This window comes from Corapipo altera, unplaced genomic scaffold (genome assembly GCF_003945725.1).
Source record: "Corapipo altera isolate COAL_440 unplaced genomic scaffold, ASM394572v1 44, whole genome shotgun sequence".
NCBI lineage: Eukaryota > Metazoa > Chordata > Aves > Passeriformes > Pipridae > Corapipo > Corapipo altera.
In genome coordinates, this window is record NW_020884880.1 from 1,887,421 (window position 1) to 1,910,822 (window position 23,402).

The 23,402-nt window shown below is 37.8% G+C and overlaps 1 protein-coding gene across 9 annotated transcripts; it reads right to left on the reverse strand.

Annotated features, from left to right (window-relative positions):
* Positions 1-2,038: 2,038 nt before the first annotated feature.
* Positions 2,039-23,360, reverse strand: KRIT1 (KRIT1, ankyrin repeat containing). Of its 9 annotated transcripts, XM_027639524.1 has the most exons (19): positions 22,819-22,948; positions 22,619-22,724; positions 22,187-22,258; positions 21,151-21,272; positions 20,548-20,707; positions 19,266-19,358; positions 18,265-18,394; positions 15,936-16,179; positions 15,514-15,629; positions 14,958-15,101; positions 13,724-13,880; positions 13,343-13,450; positions 11,556-11,712; positions 9,391-9,542; positions 8,559-8,725; positions 6,535-6,622; positions 4,654-4,860; positions 4,231-4,347; positions 2,039-3,789 (listed from the first exon to the last, which is right to left on the reverse strand). In XM_027639524.1, exons 4-19 carry the CDS (start codon positions 21,250-21,252, stop codon positions 3,721-3,723), a joined length of 2,211 nt encoding a protein of 736 aa, XP_027495325.1. In that variant the 5' UTR covers positions 21,253-21,272; positions 22,187-22,258; positions 22,619-22,724; positions 22,819-22,948; the 3' UTR covers positions 2,039-3,720. The 9 variants fall into 9 exon arrangements, with proteins under 9 accessions (XP_027495325.1, XP_027495323.1, XP_027495326.1 ...); XM_027639522.1 differs by lacking the exons at positions 22,619-22,724; positions 22,819-22,948 and adding an exon at positions 23,298-23,343; XM_027639525.1 differs by lacking the exon at positions 22,619-22,724.
* Positions 23,361-23,402: the final 42 nt, after the last annotated feature.

The following is a 23,402-nucleotide window of genomic DNA, read 5'->3' on the forward strand; positions in this document are numbered from 1 at the left end:
CCTTGATGATCAGGACGGTACCTACATTCGATACCGTACTGATGGAAGCCTTTTCAACCAAAGGCGACTGAAGGCCCACACCAAGACCTTAAACCATCTTATCCGGGAGCTGCTTTATGCTGATGATGCCACCCTTGTCACCCACATCCTGCTTTGCAGACGCTGCTGAGCTCTTTGGGCTGGAAGTCAGTCTAAAGAAGACAGAAGTTCTCCATCAACCTGCACCTCAGGAAGTCCCCCATCATCCCCACATCACCATTGGCCAATCAGAGCTCAAATCAGTCCAGCAGTTTAATTACCTAGGTAGCCTCATCTCCTCGGATGGTAAGATTGATGGAGAGATAGACAACAGGTTAGCAAAGGCATATAGTGCCTTTGGAAAACTTCATAAAAGAGTTTGGCAAAATAAACACTTGAAGAAAAGTACAAAGATCAGTGTTTACAGAGCCATAGTGCTGTCTACTCTCTTATATGGATCTGAATCATGGGTCATCTACTGCCACCACCTGTGTCTCCTAGAACGCTTCCATCAATGCTTGTCTCCATTCAATCCTAAACATGCACTGGTCAGATTATGTGACCAATACATCTGTTCTTGAGCAAGCAGCAGTCACAAGCATTGAGGCCATGTTGCTGAGAACACAGCTGTGTTGGGCAGGGCACGTCTCAAGGATGAAGGACCACCGCCTCCCTAAGATCCTGCTTGATGGTGAACTTGCCACCGGCTGCCACATGAGAGGCCCCGAAGAGAAGATACAAGGACTCCCTGAAACAACATCTCAGCCTTGGCCATATTGATCACCATAACTGGTCTACTCTGGCCTCCAGTCGGGAGACCTGGAGACACACTAATGCTGCTGATGCTTTTGAGAACGCACGCAGGATCCCCCTTGAGGAGAAATGACAATGTAGAAAGAATCGTGTCTTGCAGAATTTATCACCTAAGGAGTCTTTCTGCTGTGCCTTTTGCAACTGGACATGCCTGTCTCGTATTGGCCTTTTTAGCCACCAATGCACTTGTAACGAATGTGGGTAGAGCCCTTCCCAAATCTTCGTTCACGAAGCCTAGCCATGATGATGTGTAATTGTTATATTAATTATATTTCAACTTATTATATCTTTACCCCACATTAATAATGATTCTTTAAGGTAAAGGAGAACTTTTGCAAACCGTACATGTTGTTTCTGTTGAGCCTGTATCTTTTTCAGTTACAGCCCATTTTTTAAGTGTATCCAGCTGTAAGCTAACAAACCTCCCCCTCCCTGGAGTAACTGTTCCCTGTCACCAAGCAGCAGCAGCACAACATTGGGGCAGCCTGAAGGGTTCCCCTCCAGACCAAAGCCTCCCTCTCGGACAAGCTGCTCACTGGGGTCAGGCGCTCGGTTATTCCACTTGGTAAAACTGTGCTCGCTTCCCACAGTTTTAAGTTTTCAGTTACTCTTCTGCCTTACAGGCCCTGGCTGGGGTGTTCAACTCTCAAATCTTTGCTTTTGGCAGCTGCACAGTTACTTGCTTTTTAAAAAAGCGCTTGTTAGGTGAACTGTAAGTGGTGAGCTGGGCATCTCATGCTTACAAAGGCACAGTTATCAGATTTGCCCATCTTGCAGCTTGTTTTCATTGTTGTTACCAATGGTGTGTCTGTGTAGTGTTGGATTTCTCTCTGTTCCAATTTTTCATTTCCCCACTTCCAGATGAAAGGATTATACAAGCCAGCCAGCAGGAGCTCGAAGTACCCAGGTACCTGCTGGGACTGCTGAGTTGGGCTCTCAGCGGCTCCACTTATGTGCATAATCTGCAAACCTCTGCTCTGCCACGACTAACAGTTTCCAGTTTACCTGATGAATTCTGGAGTGGTTTCTGAGGAACGCTACCTTAATTCACAGTCACCATGGGACTCTCCCTATGATCCTCTCCAATGGTCTTCCTACAAACCCTACAAAGATGAGCCTGTTACAAGTTCCTGCTCTTCGGTAATAACACCTGCTTGGTGTAACATGTGATGGCTCATGCTGATTACAAAAATAAAAACACCAGATGTGACTCGTTGCAAACAATTTATTAGGTAGTAATAAATACGAATGTAGCAGAAAGGACTATACAGCAATAAGGCATATTAATTGTATTGTTAAATAGGCAACTGACACACCGCCTTAACATTTTCCTCTAGTTTTCTAAGAAAGTGCTATGTAGAGAAATGTATTTCTGATACCAGTGCCAAGTGATAGCAGGTATGCACTATGAAGGATCCAACTGTTGCATTATTTACCTTAAATAAAATATAACAATCCATGAAGATTTACTGTTATTTAGGCCAGTGACTTTTAAGTAGAAAAGTATAGCTTGCTAAGAAGAATACAAAATATAAGTCTCCTGTTCACCTTTTTAACAGCTTACTACTTTAATTTCTTAAACTGCACTTACTAGTAGTAAGGTAAGAGTAAAGTTACTATACAATAGCACAGTTCTTCACATTCATTTTAACTTTTATTTCAAAACTGAGAGGCAAGTGCTAATTTTTATTTTTAAAAAAAAATTTTTTTACAAAATATTGCACACTATTTTAGCATGCAGTTTACATGGAAGAAATAGTCAAGTGCACTTAAAACCCTGAAATACAACCAGAAACTTTAACGATTTGTGTTATGGATTCTATTTTAATGTACAAGGATATGTTTCAGACTGCATAGAATCCCACCTTACGCTTGGGACCCAAAATGTTGAGCCCCAGTCCTGACTACAAAGAGCAGGCAGAATACTTAAAACTGTATCTGGCTTCCTTGCAATATAAATCTTCATTCCTGCATCCTGCACTGCTCACAGCCTCAAGAAACTGAAGTAAGCAATCAGTAGGAAAATTAGTTTAACAGAAATAATTTAGTACCTCCTATATGAGTTGTTGCTACTGCATATGTGTTGCAATCCAGGGTAGGATTTATTTAAACTTTCTGAAGTCCTCTGAGTAAGGTTCATTTGTAAATCCGTATCTCCCTCTCCTCCATATACACATTTTATATTGCACAGTAAAAGTAAAAATCCATTTTAAAAAACAAGCATGCTAAACATTCAATATGGCTTCTGAATGATTTAGAGTATTTCCCTTTTGGCATCCTCATGCAACATTTTAGAATAAATATGAATACAAAGTATGAGAAAGTTAAGAGTAAAAATAAAGCAAGCAAAAATGTTTGCCAGAAACCAAACAAAAACCAAGAGTTTATCAAAAGTACTTGCTCAAAGGTCTAACTGGTCTTTTAAGCATATTTATCCACATATCTTAAAAATTAAGTGTGTCTACAAAATACTGTAACATATACTATACTTCCTTGATGTTCCACAGAATGACATGAAAGGTAAATAGGTTAACTGACACTTGCTTAATGGCACTGACAGTCCCATTGTCCTCTGGGAACAAAAGCTTTACAGGACTCATACTCGTCCAACTCGGTAAACCATTTATGTTTCATTAGCTTTACTGGTTAAGCTCAAGCCCTACAATAGTTTATATATGAAACACAAAAATATTTATAAAAATAATAGATATGTTGTATAGTTTTTTAAAAAAATAAACCATGCAGCTTCTGTACAAAGTTAAAAAACTGTACAAATCGACTTTTCTACTGTGTAAAACTCATGTACATGGAAGTCTTCTGTTTCGATGAGACACAAGTTGTTTTTTGCTTCGCCGTCAGACGCCACTTCGTAACTATTGTTCCCTTCAATCATTCATTTCTTTCAGCTGGCATTAACTGGCCATTTAATTTCATCAGAAGTTTAACCACGAGACCTGCCTATGTAAAGGTATGCAATTAAATTCTATCAGCACTTCAGAACTAATGACAGTCAAGAATACGACAAATGCAATTCTCAGCCTCTGCTAGTTTCAGTAGCAAAGTTACCGTCTCCAGCTCTGTTGTTCTCACTGTATTTGGAATTATCCTTAGAGTATGAGGGATTGGGCACATGCAACAAACAGTTTCAATTAAAACAAGTTTACCCTAGTGATTACAGATGCATTTTATGTATTTTGAATTCTGAAGCCTTCACATGCTAGGAAAACAAGCAAATATTCTGAAATATTAATATGAAAGTTTTAAAATAATTTCTGCGGGGGCTTGGCTTGGGCTTCTTTTATACTGTGCAAGGGTGGTCAACCTTCAGAGAGAATAGGGATGCAACTAACTTAGAAAAAAAATAATTGAACATGAAGGATGAAAAATGATAATGCTTACCTGTTTGGTATGCACAATAAAGCTCATTTTGTTTTCCAGACTGTGGATTTGGAAACATGTATCTCCATCTCCCAACTGCCACATAAAGCAACCGTACTTTAGACTGAGGAGTAAAGCCTACAATGAAATGTAGGAAACTGTCATTCAGAAAATATCCTCCATACCTACAGACTGAACTTTTCTTTGTTCACTTAGACAGGATTCAGACTTAACAGAAGCACATTCCACAATGTAGTTGTAGTTTATAAAGTAGTAAAGTTGATACAAGACTTTGTTAATAGTGACTTTAAAAGATCTTAAAATCTTGGAAATTTTCAGTCAAGTTTAACTAAACGGCTGGATGTGAAATTACTTCTAGTACAAAGATTTTAAGAGAACAGAATTAAGTTTAATAGTTATCACTGGCAGTACATTTAAGCTGACCTTTGTTTCCATATTGAGGAGGTGCAGCCCTTTTACATTTACTCCTACATACACTTTGATGACTTTATGGCTACTTGAACTTGCTTTGGTGAATATCTGTCCTGTGAAAAAAGCTGCTCCATAAGTAGGAATTTCCCAGCAATTCTGCAAGAACATGCGCTGAAGGTGATGCATCTCCTTACTGACACCTTCACTGGTGCTGAGATTCTAGAAATAAAAGAACAATGGCAATCAACAAGTCTTCTCAAACAGTTGTGGTTACTTGAAGAAAGCCCCCTGTTTAGTGCAATTCCCACTAAAAATATATTTCCAAAGTGCTTCCTCAGCAACCATCTTCCCACAGCTAAATTAAACCTCAGAGCCATGGAAAGGCTCAAATGCTAGAAGAGACTGAGACAAAATCCAGATACCTGTATAAGCCTCAGAAATCTGAACACAAACACGTAACTTCTGAAGGGCTCCACAGTTTTGCCTTTCTTAGAAGTAACTTGGACTTGGGATAAGCATCTGTGCACCCATCTGACACTAAATGCATCACAATCCTTAAAACTAGGCATTCTTCCTCCTTTAAGGGGTCTAATCCAGGGAGGCATGGTAAGATGAGCAAGTACCTCTCCCCAAAAACATGGATTTTTTTTGTTTGTTTCTTTTCTAAGCAAAACGAGGGTGAAGATCTCTTTTCACTAGTGGAGCTCGCCCTCAGAATGAGAGGCTTCTGTTCCTTCCTCTTCAGTAGAGTGAGACAGTCAGAACAAACGATCCCTAGGGTGCTCCCACCTCAAAAAAAACTGATACCAAGCACACTAACAAACAAAAAAATTGGTTGGGCTGTGCACAAGGTGAGAAGGCACAGATATAAGAGAGAGCACAAGTCTTCCACAATTAGGGGGCCATGACTGTGGGTGCGGTAGACAGAATCAACCGCTCTGGATCCCCACCCTACATTACAGCTTACCTGAGTTCTACACAGCCATTTTTAACATGTAAAATCTTTGGAACAAAAGATTACATCTCCTTTCTCCTTCCCCCATATCCCACACCCCAAAATAATGGCCTAAGAGCAGAAGTCAAGAAAGCTGTGGTCATTCTTACATATAATCTGATGATAGAGTAGAGACTACTTTGATACACCATACTCTTAGACCACCATCATCCCCTCCTTCATCTATATTAGAAATAACAGGAATGATCTGCTGGATTATGACAAAAAAGGTGCAGGCACCAAGAGGAAGTTTATGATTGAGTAATCTCATCTCAAAAAGAGGGGCAAGGTCTGAAAACATTCCCTGGGTGGATCTGCAGTGTTTCCTGGGAGCTACCTTTAGTGATGCATGTCAGCTGGTACAGTTCTCCTCCTGACACACCTCACTTTTTCCACAATTATTTATGAAGATCATGAATTTAAACTGACTGCAGCCCTCAGTTAGATGTATTTTAAAGAAGGAGCCCAAGTCCACATTTAAAAATTTTGCACAATCAACTGCTCTAATCAAAGGAGTCTGTGTGTGTGCACACATCAGCAGCACTATCAGATCCCCAACACACAGGTTACACTTGCAAAAAGGACTTGGTAATCTATCACAACAAACAGACATGAAAATATAAGTTAGAGTAGACGTTTTTACATCTATGCCTGAATTGGAAGTATCCCCAATACAGAGGTAACACTGAAGGTAAATTAACAGATTGCAAATATATTTACTTCTAACAAAGAGATCAACTGTAATTGTACAAGAAAAACATTCCAAAAACCCATCCCAAACATTCAGAAAATACACATTTCTAGCTTTACATACCAGTATTCCTGTTCATTACCTGACAACCAAAGTGTCAAAAAATGTTTAAGAACAGGATTTTCTACTATTTGCTTATTTATCTCACCTTGTATTCATGAAGTATCCTGTTTGTCCAATGAGGAGCTTTACTTTTTAGTTTAGTGATTGGTACGATAGATTTAAGATTTTCTTCACTAAGAGAAAAACAAAGCAGAAAAAAAGCTTTTCTTCACTAAATAAAGTAAGGAGAAAGAACAATGTCTGTCTTGTATCTTCAAGTCACACACTGAGCTAGAAAGTCAGCTCCTACTCTATCTCATCTCATCAGGTGAGATGGTTTACTGACATGTAAGCCAAGGCTTCCTAAGATATAGTATAATACTCAGTTAATGGAAATCCAGCTTTATGTTATATCGTCTGTGTCACGCATCATGGACACGGCATGGAGAGGAAATGCCAGCAGCAGAACACATAAACTGGTTACAGAGCAGTTTGGTGAATTCCAGTTTGGAAGCCAAAATTATATACAAACAGCCATTTGTATCAGCATATCACATACTTGGAAAATATGACAGATTGTTGATACTCTTCCCTCCACTCATGCAGTCAGCACCACTGAGGGTTTGGCCCAATTCATTTCCACATGAAAGTTATATGTTACATGACATGAAAGAGAAGCTACTTATATAAAGTAGCCTTTTTCAAAAAAAACCCAAAACACAGTCAATGAAAAACACTAAAAGGAAGAAAGCAAGCCTTTACTAGTTTGCTGTTATGTACAATTAAGACAGTGTCAAATCCTAGTAATGTAACCTACTGAGTAATTTTTAAACTGTATTTGTCTGTAACTGCACATATCATCTACCAAGCAAGAATCCTACATGGGACAATGCATCCAGATCTTTAAGGTCAAGGATACTCTCACAGAAACAACAGCCTGGATATATTTTTGAAATTATCAGTGTTTTAATAAACATTTATGTCATCTGCAAAAAAAATTCAGACTATAAATCTTTTCATCTGTCTGAAGAACAAGTTGAGATATTTTCCAACATCTTCATTTGAACACGAACAGAAAGCATGGGCAAATGCCATGAGGCTTTTTTTCTGTCCCAAACTATCTTTCCAGGTAGTTCTGTCTGTAGAGTCAAGTACTTCCATTGAGCAGGCTCAGCTTGGAACCACAGTACTGATATGCCTCAGTGTGGACAGGAACAGGAACACCACCCTGCAGCTGCTGGAAGTCAGCAGTGGGCAGTTCTGTACTAAACCCAGCTGGTGTTGAACTGCACGCTCATGCAAGTGGGTAGTCCCACTTAAATCCCATTCTCCTTATGCTCCATCTGCCAACTGTGTAACTGCAGGACAATACAACCAAAAAACCAGCAAGTCAAGACAGCTCAGTTGATGCTGTGAATGAGAGGAGATGAGAAGCATAGTAGCATTCCAGAACTGCACAGCTGCTGTTCCATGAATGAAGTGAGGTGGAGATGGCAGAGGGTGAAGGTGCACACAGTAGAGAACTGGAATCTTGATGGTCTCAGATATTGCTGTAGAAATGTATGTGGGAAGAAAAAGCCATATCCCAGAATAGCTCAGCTACTGTTGCGCTGGCATGCAGAGAGAAGGGGAGAGAAAAATACCATCTGGCAGAGCCCTACTGGTGCTATGGTTTTGACCAATTTAGTACAGCAGTTCTCATACCAATGACAGAAGACAAATTATATCTTTGGTCTGTCCTCTTCAAAGAGGGAGGAAAGTCAGCCCCAGAAGTTGGTCTAACTGTTTTCCTCAGCATTGTTCAAAGTCTCAGTCCTGTCAGAACCCTTCACCCACATGAATACACTTACTCATTTTGGTATTATTGTAATCTCAGGACAGATTTACAGGATACAGAACCTCCATCCCTCTGCCTGGAACTGCAGCAATTAAGATTAATACCTTTTTCAGACCCAGTGTCCAGCTTCTATTAATGCATACAAGGCTTATGTGATTACTCTGAACTACACTTCAGTAATGGAGAAAAACAACAAATATATCATATCTAAAATGTGAGAGTTCCACAGTAAGTGCTATCTAAAAATACTTACTCTAAACCCATAATTTTAAGTTTTAAACACACATACTTACTTTAAAAAGCCCTGTTTATGTTTCTTGCTCTCATAATTCCCATAGACTATTTGTAGAAGCAGACTTGCCAGTGTGATCAGCTTGGCATCAGGTGATGTATAAAAACCTTTCAGTAAATTATATCTGGCTTCATCAAAAAGAATAAGAATAGCCAATGGATCCTCAATCTGTTAAAAAGATATAAATAATATGATTTCTTTGTAAAAAAAGAAAATGAGCTTAGAAACTATAAATATAATTTCTCACTGATTCAGAAACAGAAGACAAAGGTGTGATCCTGACTGAAGCGTACATTTTAGTAGTGCTTTGTAACAGAAAAAATGACATATTTTCACTGATTTACTTCAACACTTCACTGTTCTAACAAACAAATGAAAGGTGACTAGGATACCATGCCCAATCAGAAGGTTCATACAAATACTGATATATATGGATTTTTCCTTTGTGAGTTCATTTTGAGTAATATGCTTGTATAATCCCATCAAAACCAACCAATTAAATAACTGAAAAACAACAGCACAAGGAAGAGAAAGAAAATCAGGCAGGTTGTTTTTAGCTGTATGACAGACAGACAGACAGAGACTGACGCACAGAGACAGATGATAAACCAAACAGCTGAGAGGGTGAGAAAGAGACAGAGAATAGAGAGATGGCAGGAAGGTGAGAGAGAGGGAGGGAAGAATGTGAAGACTCAAACTATTACAAAAAAGGAGAAGAGATGTCAGGCTTAATAAGTTTGGATATTACTACAGTCACTATTCACGCTGAGTGCTAATGGTCAAAGTGTTCTGAGTCTGAGCATCATTTCAAGCTATCACTTCCAAATGCTGACCTTTTTTTCTATTTCCAGTGGAAGTCTCACATCCCTTCTCAGGAAAAGCTGTGAAGTTTCCCTTTGAGGATCCAAGTTTGTCAGTTCAGTGAATATTTCAGGCCAGTCTCGAATATGTTGCAAAGGCTTGTGATATGGCTTCAGCTGGAGGCCTGAAAAATAACAGGGTTTGATTCTAAATAAAAAACCAGAATAACCCAGCACATACACACACATATATACATAAATTATTAAACACTGCACCCAAACAAGGGTATCTGAAATTGAGGACTCATTAACAAATATTTTCCCTATGTTTTCTAAAAATGCATATTTCATAAAAGGTTTTGAAAATACGGATTTATTGGAAAAACTCCTTGCATCAATTCACTAAATGCAGTAGTGATGAAACTTCGATATTTTCAGTTTCTCAAGAGTAAGTGGTATTTAAAAATTTAATTGAGTACCAAGACTGACCTTAAAAACAAGATAATAAAACATTAGAGACTGTTTTCTCTATTATTATGGGAGAAATACAAAGTCCAATAATCTTATCTCTGACAGAAAAATACAGATATAATTTATCTTATAAATGTATTTGCCATTTTTGTGTACATATATATTGACCATAAACTTTTCAGAACAGACATTTTTCTTTTTAATCTGTAAAATGTCTTGATTCTTCGCAGAATAAAGTCATTCAATGTTTCATGTTCTCCTGTGTATATGAGACGTGCAACATTAATACAAAGCTTTCAACTGCAGTCCTACTGCTGTACCTTCAGCTCACTCACCCTTCCTGTCCTTAGATCATTGCTTGGCTTTTTCTAGGAGTGAGGCTGTATCTGCCTCCTTGTCACTGCTCTGGCTTTCACACTGTGACATCTCACATTATAGGAAAAACTTCAACAGACGTGTTATTACAGTGCAACATCATTCACTGAGAACAATCTGTTCATTCAACTTACTTACCCATCTTACTTGCAAACACAGGAAAACATTATCTGTCCTACCAGCAAGAAATCTATGGTCCTTACAGTTGTATGCAAACTGCAAGAAACATACTTCATAATGAACCTTGTCCCTTAGGTGTTTGAAGCCATAAAACAGAAGCTCATTTTCAAACTAAATATCTAAAGAATTAAACAATGTATCAGTGAGCTCATCCCCTCAAATGCAAAGGTGCAAATGCAAAGGTGCAAATGCAAATGACTCTATGAAAACATGACATATTTAGAAAAGGCAAAAGCAGCAACACTTTAACACTCAAACACTTCCTTTTCTTCCAGATATTAACATCTATGTTTATCTCAGCATTACAGTGGTCGTGTGGCATGCAGCAAAGTAAAAAGGCAAAAGGCATGACACTGGGAGAGAAAGATTAAAGAATGAAGAAAATATTTCTGCAATATTTAGAGTACAGTATCCTACCAGACCTGAATTGTGCTTTGTAATCCATGATAATGTGTCCCATAGCTAATGTGTTGCAGCAGTACTGTTGACCACAATTTCTGACAAAACCCAAGCACACTCATTGACTCTTTTGGGGTTCTGTTTATCTTTTCCTATATAACTCAAACAAAAATTATAATAAACTTTTCATTTAGACCGGAAATACCAAAAATTACAATAATGTAATACTGACTTTTTGCATCAGAAGTCTCTCTCACCAAACAAATCTGAGAATTCATTTATCAAAAATTATTTTGGTGCACAACGCATGAACATTCACATGATTAGGGGACCTAATAAAAAAACCATTAATCGGCTTGCTTTACCTACTAGTTTTAAAAAGACTAAACATCAGTATAAACAACTACATGCATCCAATTTCAGATACGCTGGGAAGAAAAACACAACTAAACCCAGGATACGCCAGCAGTAAGGACTATGACTGCCAGGGTGCCCTGTAACAGAAAGACAATCTGGACTAGCTTCATCTTCCTGGATGAAATACATTCTAGGTGCCACAGTGATCCACAGGCAGACCTACTGAGCATCCCCAAAGTGAAAGCTAAAACAAAGAAGCTCTGTAGCTCTGAAAGCACAGTTTGGAGACATCAGGCTGTAAAGGCTGTCAGAGAGCACTTTCCTACTTTCCTATGACAGTATTATTTCTTCCTAACGATAAGCAGAAATAAACTATGATAAAATCTCAAGTATATCCATCATCCTTGTTGACTTACTGAGGTTCTCAGAACAGATCCAGATAGTGAAGTACTGCTGAGTTTCTTGAGACAAGCGCATGCCCTCCATTATTTGCTGCACAGTGGTGTTGTTTCCATGTTTCAACTCGACAGAACGATACGATCCATCCATACGGTAAATTCGCGCCTTTTCATACTACACAAAAATGTAAACATATTAAAAATCCAACTTATTAAAATCCTTTCTGTTGGTGCTTCTGAAGAGGAAAGTAGTTTTACCATAATTCAGCAACATCCATAATGTTGGGGAAAAGAGCACTGCACAATTCCTGCATATTTATCAAACTTGCTTGTTTTTTGTCCTGTGCAAGTTCATATACTGTGTTTTTTAAAGCAATACCTTCAAGAAAGATTTTACTGATATTTTGAGGACTTCTTTTAAACTTGAAGGCAAGCAGCCATTTACAAGTTCCTTGAGGGATTTGGGCTCAACTGCCTATGCATATCCCAGAATGTCTACCTTGCTATTACTGGCAGGTTATGAATTTTCCCCTTCATTAGTCTATATTAAAAAGACTCATCTTTCAGAGGGAAGCATCCACCTTCAGACCCCACTACAATAAGAATACAATCTCATTAAATCTTACAGTGCTTCTATAATAATACTACTAATAAATCCTTTTCCCCTCCAGTACTCCCATAGCTTTCACTGGAAATTGTATGTGAACCTACAACATGCCTCCTGAAAGTCATATGTAAATGTAAATCAGGTGCTTGAAGCACACACACACAAGTCATAACTTAATGAAATGTCTTGTTTTCATCTCTTTAACAGGATAAACGTTTCAGCTGCTTGAATAAAAAAGTCATAAGAATTTCCCCTTCTCAAATCTACGGAGTCATCAAGAACTGAGTTCCTAAAAACTTTTGGAAAAAAAAGATGGATGACTTGAAAATGACAACTGACTGAAAATGAGCCTGGAATGGAAAACATCAGTCTATTTTTGCTGCAGTAGTCACTGTCCCTCCTACTGCAGTAATTTCTGGTTTTTTTTATTTTAATGTATTAAATAGTAATAAGTGACAACATGATATCACCTCTTACACTGTGAAATCTACTTAAAAGGTGTGCATTAGTCTTCAGAGTCATTAGACATACACAACTGCCATTTAATCAACTGCATAATAAGAACCCTAAAATAAAGGTCAGTTCCTGCCTTAATTATTTTGGAAGGTCATTCATACAGAGTGAAATGAAAATAATTTAAAACATCTTGAAAAACTGACAGGTTTACTACCACCTACCTACAGGGATACCAGTTGCATCTGAATCAAAGAAAAGAAAAGTGGTTTGATATCATTTGGTTAATATTAAATCTACTTCAGGATAAGAGGAATCACATTGTAAACTTTGTTTCCTACCCTGGCTAAATATCCACTGGCTGCCAAGGAAGCCTACACTGACTAACTGATGTAAGGTCTACTTTGCAGAAGCCTACATTTAACCAGCTGAATGCTCCTGTTTATCAACATATAACATGACAATGCACAAAGAAAGCTGATGGTTGTATGATCAAAAGTAGACATAAAATCAGAAGCTGATGTGATGAATAAATCAGAGCATCACGTTTAAGTCTTACATGTATTTCTTGAGACATGAAACAGAATAGAAACGTTTAAAGAGACAAAATGTCAGTTTGCCAATATTTTCACTAATAATTTCAGTGTACTGCACTTTTCCAGTAACAGCTGTGAGCCTAGCTCTTCTACAAGTTTAAGTGTAAATTAAATATAAATTTTAAACTACTTAGAAAATGAACTCGTACAGGTTTATTTATGGCTTCCTTCAGTAGTTTTGCAGCTTCTTCCCACTCATTTTGTTTGTTCTCTTCACAGACATTCAGTGGAGATCTTCCTTGTTGATCAGTAATGTGCTACAAACACAAACAGAAACACTGACTCTAGATCTATTTCACTGGAGACAGGGAAAACATTTACACATTTTTGAGACAGTCAAGGTCCTTGATCATAGAGTTCAAACTTTTAATTAATATAAAATGGGAAGAGTAGATGTAATGAAATATATTTAACCATTTTTTTGTAAGGTCTTAACAAGATCATTGTGTTTACACATTGTGATCTGGACACAAAGTATTTCACATACACAAGCTAAAAAACTTCTATTTCTATACATAAACTGAACTTACTCTGTCAATTTCTGGATGATTTAGTAGAATTTGTACTATTTCAGCATGGCCACCTCCAGCAGCAAAATGAAGAGGAGAACTAAGCTGGCCATTCAAAAGGTTTGGATTGCATTTCCCTTTCTCCAACAGCATTCTGGTGGCTTCAACTTTTCCATACCTGCAGACAGGGTTAAAGCAGAACAGACACAGCAAATGTAAAATATTTTTTTCAGATAGTCCTAAGTATGAAAAAGTCTTTTTCTACACTCAAGAGCTTTTAGCTTCCAAATTACACCAAAGAAAATGGAACATTAATAAGTTTGTAGAAATTAACATCAGTTCTGCACTTCTTTGGTATATTCATTGGTCTAGTAACCATTTATTGGATTAATTCTAGACAAACTGAACCTTGCTTTAAACTAGCTGAGTTTGGGCAGTTGTAGCGATTCAGTCACGGCTGAACAGAGTCCAGCCTTGGAGAGGAAAAAAAAAAATCTGTGTGACAATCAGAGTTCAGCTTCTGATTGCAGGGAGCTGGATCCTGAGGATTCTTCAGCCTCATACTTATAACCAGTAACTCTTGTGTATACTTTATGTAAAAATTATTTGCTAACTTTCTCACAAACACTAAAAATCAAGTAAAGTTGTGGGTTTTTTATAATCAAGTTTTATTTTTGTGTTATTCATATCGTCAGACATACTGACCACTATATCTACAAAAGACTAACTGCTACAAAGATAAAACATTTTTACAACCAAGGAAAGCTTTCAAGTACTTACAGATTAATCACAGTTATAGTCAGACAAGTTGACCTCTGTAAATTACCTAGTTCAGCTTCCCACTCAAAGGTTCACCAGCACCAAAACATGCTCAGCTCAGATACTGCTGTGCTGTAAAACTGTTCATAGCCTTTAGCCAACAAAGACTATAGAAGTTACCACACTAAACTAGACCCAGTGTCTCCAACAGGAATTAGGATAGGTACTCAGGAGAGATGTAACACGCAATAGGTAAGTGATGACATGATCTCCACACCTGGTCTCCTCCAAAACCATTCAACTGAAAATTATCTCAAAACCTGAAGTAATCTTTCTCTTCAGAAGGTTAACACTGACACATATTAGAATCAAAGCATAAGAAGGCTAGATGCTTTTTATTTCTTCTTTTTGAGGCTGATAAATTACATAAATTATTAGTGCTACAGAATCATGATAGCAAGAACACATTTGATTGGCAAAACTCTCATTGACTCACCAGCATGCATAATGGATTGGTGCCCAATGGTCACTATCTAACTGATTAACAGAGAACTTTTTATCCAGAAGGTGGCTTAGTAAATCAGAGTCGCCTTCACAAGCACTGCGGTGAAGAGGGAAATCATCTACCCACTGGTGTTCCCTATGAATTAAAAGGGGAAACAGGAGGAAAACACCATTCAGAAATATCACAATAGTTGAAAACATCAGCATTTTAAAAATTACTAACATAGCACTAATTGTAGATCTACATGAAGAATAAAATTGAAGTTCACGCAGCTAGTATTTTTGTCATGCAGTAGTCAAGCCAGAGCCATATTTCTTATGCCAAGAAATGCTTCTCTAATGTTTATAATTTACACATTTCTTAATCCATCCTTTAACTGTTGTGTTTCAGCACTTAGAAACTTTAAAGTAGAATTTTTAATTAAAAAGTATTTATACAGTAAAGCCCTAAAATAATAGGAATCTCACTCTGACCAAGTCTACCAAGTGCTACTGTAATATAACAAAACAAAATTATCCACTAATGAAAAAGGAATGTAACATAATACTTGTCCTCTGTGACACTGCTCATGCTACGTTGCCACTTTTCTCTTTTAGGAATCTGAATCTTTGAATAGTCTGGGGCTCCAAGGCCAAAGTATGGATTTATTACCACCTTGTCAACCTGTGAAGACATAATTTAAACATCACTGAAGAAATATCTTACTGAGATTTGCTACACAATCCCCCATCCAGACGAGGTATTCTCTTGAAACCAAAGTTATAATAGTAACATTTCATAATTAAAGAGAATGATGTTCAAATTGAGGATTTGAGAAATTATTGCACATCTACTGCTAAAAAATGAAATCAGACTCTATTAAACATAAAGCACACACCCATATCAAATAAATTAATGCATGAATGAAGGAATGTATGAATGAAAATGTATGTATGTTTTAAAAATATTAAAAGAAAATATAGTACTTACTCTGTTGGTATATTGAAGGTCTGATCCAAATAAAGGATTATAGATACACATATCTGCTTTCTCCAATGCCAGCATTTTACTCTTTATTTCCAGGGCAGTATAACCCATGTGTAATGAGCTCTCTGTTTGGCCAGGTTCTATAGCATAGGCGGGGTTTATTACATTTGTTTTAATTCTCTCAAGAGGAGATGGTCTGAATAAAGCTGGGATGGAGTGAGACTGGGTGTGCCGTTCATCCAACCACCTGCAGGACAGAATGGGGGAAATAACTCATTTTCAGGTAGAAAAGGATTATTTTGGTCATCTTGTCCATTATTTTGTTTGATTAAGAGTTGTATGTATGACAATCACAAATTTTAATTAAAAACATTATAATGTGCACAGTCAATTTTATATGACTAATCCCCAAACATGAAATTTGTTAACCACACACAGTTAAGCAATTGTATTTGCTGAAACACATTTCCTGTGGATGCAAACTTTCAAAGAAAAGGAAATTATAAGCTAAGAGTAACACTGGTTATAACCAAAAACTTAACCACACTAACGTGTCACCATTTCGTTTACATTCAGTTTATCAATACTCCTACTCTCAACATACAAATTTTGAAAATTAAAGCAGTTTTTTTAAGGGTCAGTTTCAGTATCTGTGCTGACTTAAGCCTTCCAACTCATGTGTTTCATTAGAGAGAGACAGAAAAAGGCAAAAAACCCATAAGGTCCAATTTCCAAACTGCTAAGTCTCTTTCACATAGGCTACCACCTGCCTTTTCACAAAGATGTGCTGAAGTTTATTCGCTTCCCACTGTGTTCCTACCAACAGTATAGAGCTTTAAAGCCCTCTTACTCTCAGCTACTGGGGAAAGTCAGTGCTGTGCACCTGCTCCATTTTTTCCTGCCACGTAAAATAATAACAAGGTTCTGGTCAAGTTGTTCATCTCGGGTTTTGGATAAATGTATCTTCACTGAGCCCCTAAATCATTTTAGTGTTATGTTGAGTAGTGCACATTTTAACTAAGGGTCTAAAGCTGGGTTTGTATTTAGGTTTCTGCACATGCTTTCTCATGAACTTGAGGTAAACCTGTGCTTTGCTGGAATGTGATATAGTCAGTTTAGTGATTTAGCCTGGAAATATAGATGAAAGAGAAGTACATACTTTGGACATCGACTGACAGACCACTGAAATCTTGTCTGTCCAAGAACCACGTGTAAGGATGGCAGAAGGTGACCTGCAGTTTAATGAATATGCTTAGGCCTGTATTTTGAAGTTCCAGACCCAAGCTATGACATGCTGCAAAAGCAGCACTCTCTTCACTTACTCATGGTCCTGCTGGAAAGGAGGACTGTAAAATTGTGGTCATTGTGCTATAAACACACTCTAAGGTATTTTCAGGCATTTTCTCTAAATATTTGGTGAATAAATTAATTATGGCAGCTTGAATATTTGAGAAGTGTTTTTTCAGATTATGTACATAGAGGACAATGAATATAAACTATTTTCTCTTATACTTCCAAGGCTTCTCTCACAACTGTGAGGCTTGAAACACTTTTAAGCAGAGCTCAGAGTCTGAAGGCATTCAGTAAGCAGCAAATAAATATGATGGTATGATGGTATACATGGAAATATTACAACTCTACTAATAAACTCTAAAAACCCTACACACCGAACCTTTTAGATAATAGCCTGTAATGTATGATTTTTCATGTTAGCCAGGAGTTTCAGATAACTTTATTAATGCAAATAAGCTCTGATATTCACTGTTCAAGAGTACATTAAAAAAAAAAAAATCTGCTCACATACTCAAACTTCAAATTATTATAAATCTGGCTAAAAAACTAATCACTTTTCTAAAATTTAATTCCCTAGTGCAAATAGATTTGTGTGTCTAGGGAAGATGCACTCCCTTTCTACAGGGAGATTTAATTTAAATGCAAATCTTAATGGTATACAATTACGGGATATTTTTACTACACTGGCAAATGCTCTTATAGATGACAATTATGTCACTTACAAAAGATTAAACATTATGATTTTATAAAACATTCACTGTGAGCAAGAACTTCCAAAAAGTCACTTGATTTAGATAAGCACACCCTTCTCAAGTTTGCAAAAAAAGTTTAGAAAGGTTTAAAAATCTGTTGTCAAGGTTTCAATTTCTGATAAACATGAAGACAATAACATGATATCATGATGATTTCTTTCTTAATCACAAGAAACCTATAAAAATGATGTGCTATATCTACAAATTATCTATCATATATATTTATATTTTATATAAAATATGAAATTATTATATTTTAATGTGTTTTTACTGATGGCATGTCTTACTTATCCAAGGCAATTAACATTTTTGCAGTCAGCGTAGCAAAATGGGTGCTGGATTCACTGCAGACTCTCATGATGTCTTGTAAACAGTAGAACACAGGGCATCCAGGACTGTATGTATATTTTGTATTATCTGAAAAGGAAACATGCTCTGAAGACACATCAGTGAGAAGAATCTCATTTTCCCTTCTGCATCTTTTGTAGTTACACTTTCCTAACTAATTAAGAGTATATTCTAACTTTAGACTAGAGTAACTTAATTTTTTCAAAATAATGATTGATAGAAATTACACACAATCCTTACATTAATTCACAACCCAAAAGGGTAGCCTTAAAAACCTAAAAGTATTCTGTCACTATTTCATCAGTGCAATCAGCTTCATCTGAGGAATTAAATGTATACTATTACCAGAAAAAAAAGAAGAGGACTCAGGACTAGAAGGGGTATATATCGTTATTGGTAACTCCACAATGGTATCTATTTGATAGGTTTCATCACTAAATGCTATAAGTAAGGCAAAAATGAAGAAGTTCCTCCAAAAGCACAGAGACATTTACTTCAGGCTTGGGGTTTTTTTTTTTAATATTTTTCTGACAAGAAATTTACTTTGCCTTCTAGACTGTATTTACTGTGTAGAGACTTCAATAAGCATTCTTCTCCGAGTAAAGAACACTGAACTGAGTAGGATGTCTTACAGTTGCACTCAGCAAATTCTACACAAGTTAACGCACATGTTTTGAAAATATGATCAAGTGCACAAATACTGCTTAAAACAGATGTGTGATAGCATTACAGAAACAAAGGCAATACGTTAAATACAAGTTTTTTTCCATAATTTTAAGTAACTTCTTCAAGTTTTAAAATATTCAGAAAGAATTTTTCACCTGAATGCAACTTTTAATGCTTAAATACAGAAAATGCCATACATAACACACATAAAAAAAATGAACCCTCAAGTAAACTGCTAAACAGGTGCAGCTTCAGAAATCATGCTCAGCATTACCTTTCACAACAGTTGGAACAATGTAAAGAGATGCCTCCTGGCCTGCCTTCTCTCCATCTAGAGGAAACTTCTTCATTAACACTACACGCTTTCCTAGCACAGTATTAAAAAAACCAACACAAAACAATTAATTAATAAACAAAACAAAGGAAAAAAATCTAGAGTTGGCTATCTGAAAGCTTACCAGACAATCTCCCCTCTTCTTTTTTTCTAGGAAGAAAAAAATTATGATTATACCTATAATCTAAAGCAAGCAAAGAAAATCTAAATACATAAGAAAAACATAAATACATATAAACCATTAACATAAAAAAGTGACATGACTGTAGCCCTTTATAGCAAGGGTTTTTTTTTGCTTGTCTGACCTCAGCTGCATATTTCAGCAGCAGTCACACTAAGCTGAGCATATTAATGTTTGGGCTTTCTGTGTGAGTCAATTTAAAACTCTTTAAACTGTATAAGAAACAGACAGATTTTGCTTTTACAAGGCATTCCTTGATGTGTATTAATTCTGTTATTCTGTGATTGCTGAATAACAAGCTTTGTTAAGTCTGTCCAGCTGCAGCTATTGCCACCTGCGACATTTTACCATGCAACCAGCTATTCCTCCTTTAAATTGTCAGCACCGCATTGACTTGTCCTCACTGAACCTTCCCAGTATAACCTTATGTACAAAACAGAGATGAGGTACATAGCAAAAAAACAAAAGCCCTTTAGTCTGTATAGTTTATACCAATCTGGAAATGAAATATGCTGGAAAACAAATTTGTCAGCACAAGTGTGAGGTTCTTTACTAGATCAGCTATGCAACAACAATGAAAAAGAAAACGTACTCGTTAAATTCCATCTGTAAGTGACACAGTTATGCCAGAAATATTTTCATGTAGATACTGTCTCCTGAACAACAGACTTTAGAATCTATGAATTCACTAGTGCAAGTCAAATTTTAGCTGAAATTAAGGATAAAAAAGCCACTTCCATCTGGTTTACTGGAAGTTTAGCTATAAACCTAAACTTGAGGTGAAGAAGTAGTGTAGACAAAGTTTCATTTATTAAAAATCTTCTAGTAAGTATTTTTATAGAGTTGGAAGGTAAAGGAACACAAAGGTAAATTAAAGGGTTTAGCTGTATAGTTAGCTTGGGGTTTTGTGATGAACCTCCAAACATACCTTCTTTTTTTTATACTAATTTCATGCTTTTGGTACAACCTTGCCAAGCCAAATTAATTTAAAAAGCATTTTTATTAAGCTATCAACAATATATCAGATTAAAATGTTTTTACCTTTAATACCCTGATTGGCTGGTGAAATTGGTTTGGTGGCTTCTAATACATAATCCAAGATGCTCTGGGTTATCTCAGTGCCTCCTTGAAGTCTAGTTTCCAGCAAAACTTTCTTTCTTTTTTTCTTTTGGCCTTCAATGGGAACTTCAAGCAACAAAATCTTTCAAACAATAATGAAACCAAAGGAGTTTAAGCACAACTGAAAGAAGCACAGAACCTTTTTTTTTATTATTATTATTTATTGTACTACTGTAAAAGCAGTAACAACTCGAGAAGTACTGAATATTGAGGAGCAGGATGGTGAAGTCAGGATGACCTCTGTAACAGGTTAAAGAGAGAAACACAAGGCTACACCCTTGTAATGAGCAGCCCACAGGGCAAAAGGCCCTGAAATAAAATACACAGGTATTACAAAACCATAAAGTGTCCAAATACCATAAGGATGGAGCAATGCATAGTAGGTATATGACACACATAGATGTTACTTAAGTAATCCTACTGTCAGATTTTTCTCTTCTCCGATATTATTACTTATTTACTATAATGCATTATTTTAAAAAAACCAACATCTAATAGATAATAAAAATTAAAATAGTTTTTTACTTCATAGGATTTAGCTCGATATTCCCGAGAATTGAGGCTAGCAGTGTTTTTTGGACGAATCACAGCAACATATGCATCTCCAATGTTTTCTGGGTTTCCCATCTCTCCTTCTTATTTTATCACTGGAAACAACAAATAAACAGGAAGTAAAGGTTCAGTTGAAAAAGCCATCCAACAGCACAGTAAACTTCAGGATGTAGTGGTTATATCCACTGGTACTTTGCACTACTCATGTATTGTTCTTTAGCTCGAGAAATGCCAATGGCTGATATAATTCTGCTTCCTTTTTGTGAAAGGGGAAAATAGTACATCACATAGATTTATTACAAATAATCTTGTTCTCTAACTCACTTTTAAAATAAAAAGAATGTATTTTTTTCACTTTGTAACTATCTTCCCCATTTTCCAAGCCAGGCAAAAGGTCAAAGAAATTTAGAACTCTGGAAAAGATACAAAATCAAAAGTGATTCTAAAGTGACAAGAACTGTAAATTATAAAATGTGCTGCAACAAATTACTGCATTTCTATGAGTTCCATGGGGATTTCAAGAAAATACCTGGTTTTTTTCTCCTCCCCTCCAAAGTAGAACACAGTCTTGCCTACAGCCAAGTAACAAAACTGATAAACTATAATATGGATTCATTTACTTAGTTTTAATTCAGTGGGACTGCAAAGTGGTGCATAATTCATTCAAACAGAGCTTCTGAAAGGAATACATCTTTAGATTTTGCAAAAAGTGGACAGAGGCTTTTATATTTAAGGAAAAAAATTGCTTACCCTTCTGTTTAAACCAAGGTGAGAATTCTTATAATCACAAAATTGTATGAAAATTATAGGGAAAACCTCCTAAAGCTACATCACTCCACACATCAGCTTTGAGAAAGAAAGGTCATGCCTGACCATTAGCCCCTTCCAGCTGATCATTTTCTTCGTCTGCAAATGAACACCCTTTCATTCCATAGCATCAGTAAGCGCATGCTTTTTGCAGAATAATTCCTCCACAGATTTTAAATGTTACTATTTCTAGCTTCTTCACCTCTCCTAGAAGAAACAGAGGTCTTCAGATCCCCATGCCCTTAGTCCAGTAATTTTCTTGGGATCAGATTACCTGAAAACATAGTAAAAAAAAAAAAAGTCCCAACATAAATAACAGCATGGTCATTTTCACCTTCAGTTAAGCTAAATACTGATGAATAGATGATTAGTCATGGTACCTGAATTGCAATATCCAAAGAGAAACATCTAATGATTGTCATTACAGTAGCATCTAGAAACATTAAGCAAGCAATGTGCTGACTTGTGATAAATCATACTTTGCGATATCAAGAGTTTTAAAAGAAAAAAAAAATATCCCTTATGAGCAGTTGAGAAAGGCATGGTCCCTGGGTATCCTTACACGTACTGGGATATACTTGGCTTGGGTCACTGGCTTGTGTGGAGGGACTCTGCACTGGTAGGGCCAGGCCACCTGGGCAGCAGGTGATGGAACAGGCAAATAAGCAGCGGGTCAACTCCCTCTGCCAGTGCTCTGCACTAAATCCAGAGCACATCTGGGAAACCGACAGCCCCAGGAGCTGCGATACGAATGAAGAAAACAAAAATTGAGGATGAAGAAGGATGGGGCTGCAAGGCTGTAACAATAAACGGAAGGCACCACCGGGAACTGACCCTGACTAAACCCAGTGCCAACAACGCGGCCCCATCCCAAAGGCTGCCGGTCTGAAGAACACGCCTCACTCCAGCTTCTCCCAGCACCGCCGACCCTTCCCGCCTCCCACAGGACCCCCCGGGACGAGACAGACGGCGGCTCCCGCCGGGATCACGGCCCCACCACGGAGGAGAGCGGCCGAATTCCACGGCCTCCCCCGCAGCGCCGCCTCCGTGGGCATGGCGGGACCCGGCCGCTCTCAGAAGAGGGCGCCAGGCGGGGGCGGCCCCGCGCCCCAGCGCCTCCCGCCCCCGCCGCCCGGCCGGGAAACGCCCTCGAACTTCCCCGGCCGCGCCCAGGAGCCGCCGGGCACTAGTCCCCGGAGCGGTGTTCCCGCTGCAGTCCCGTGGGGCAGGAGCGGCTCCTGCGTCCGCGAGACCGCCCTGGGGCCGAGGTCAGGGACAGCGCCCCGGTCCCGCTCGCTCCCTGCCTGCCTTGCCTTCCTCGGTCGCACCGGCCGCCGCCTGCCCGCCGCATCCTCCCGCCGCCCAGGCCCCGCGTCCCGCCCCGCTCCGCCCCATCCCGCCCCGCTCCCTCCCCCGGC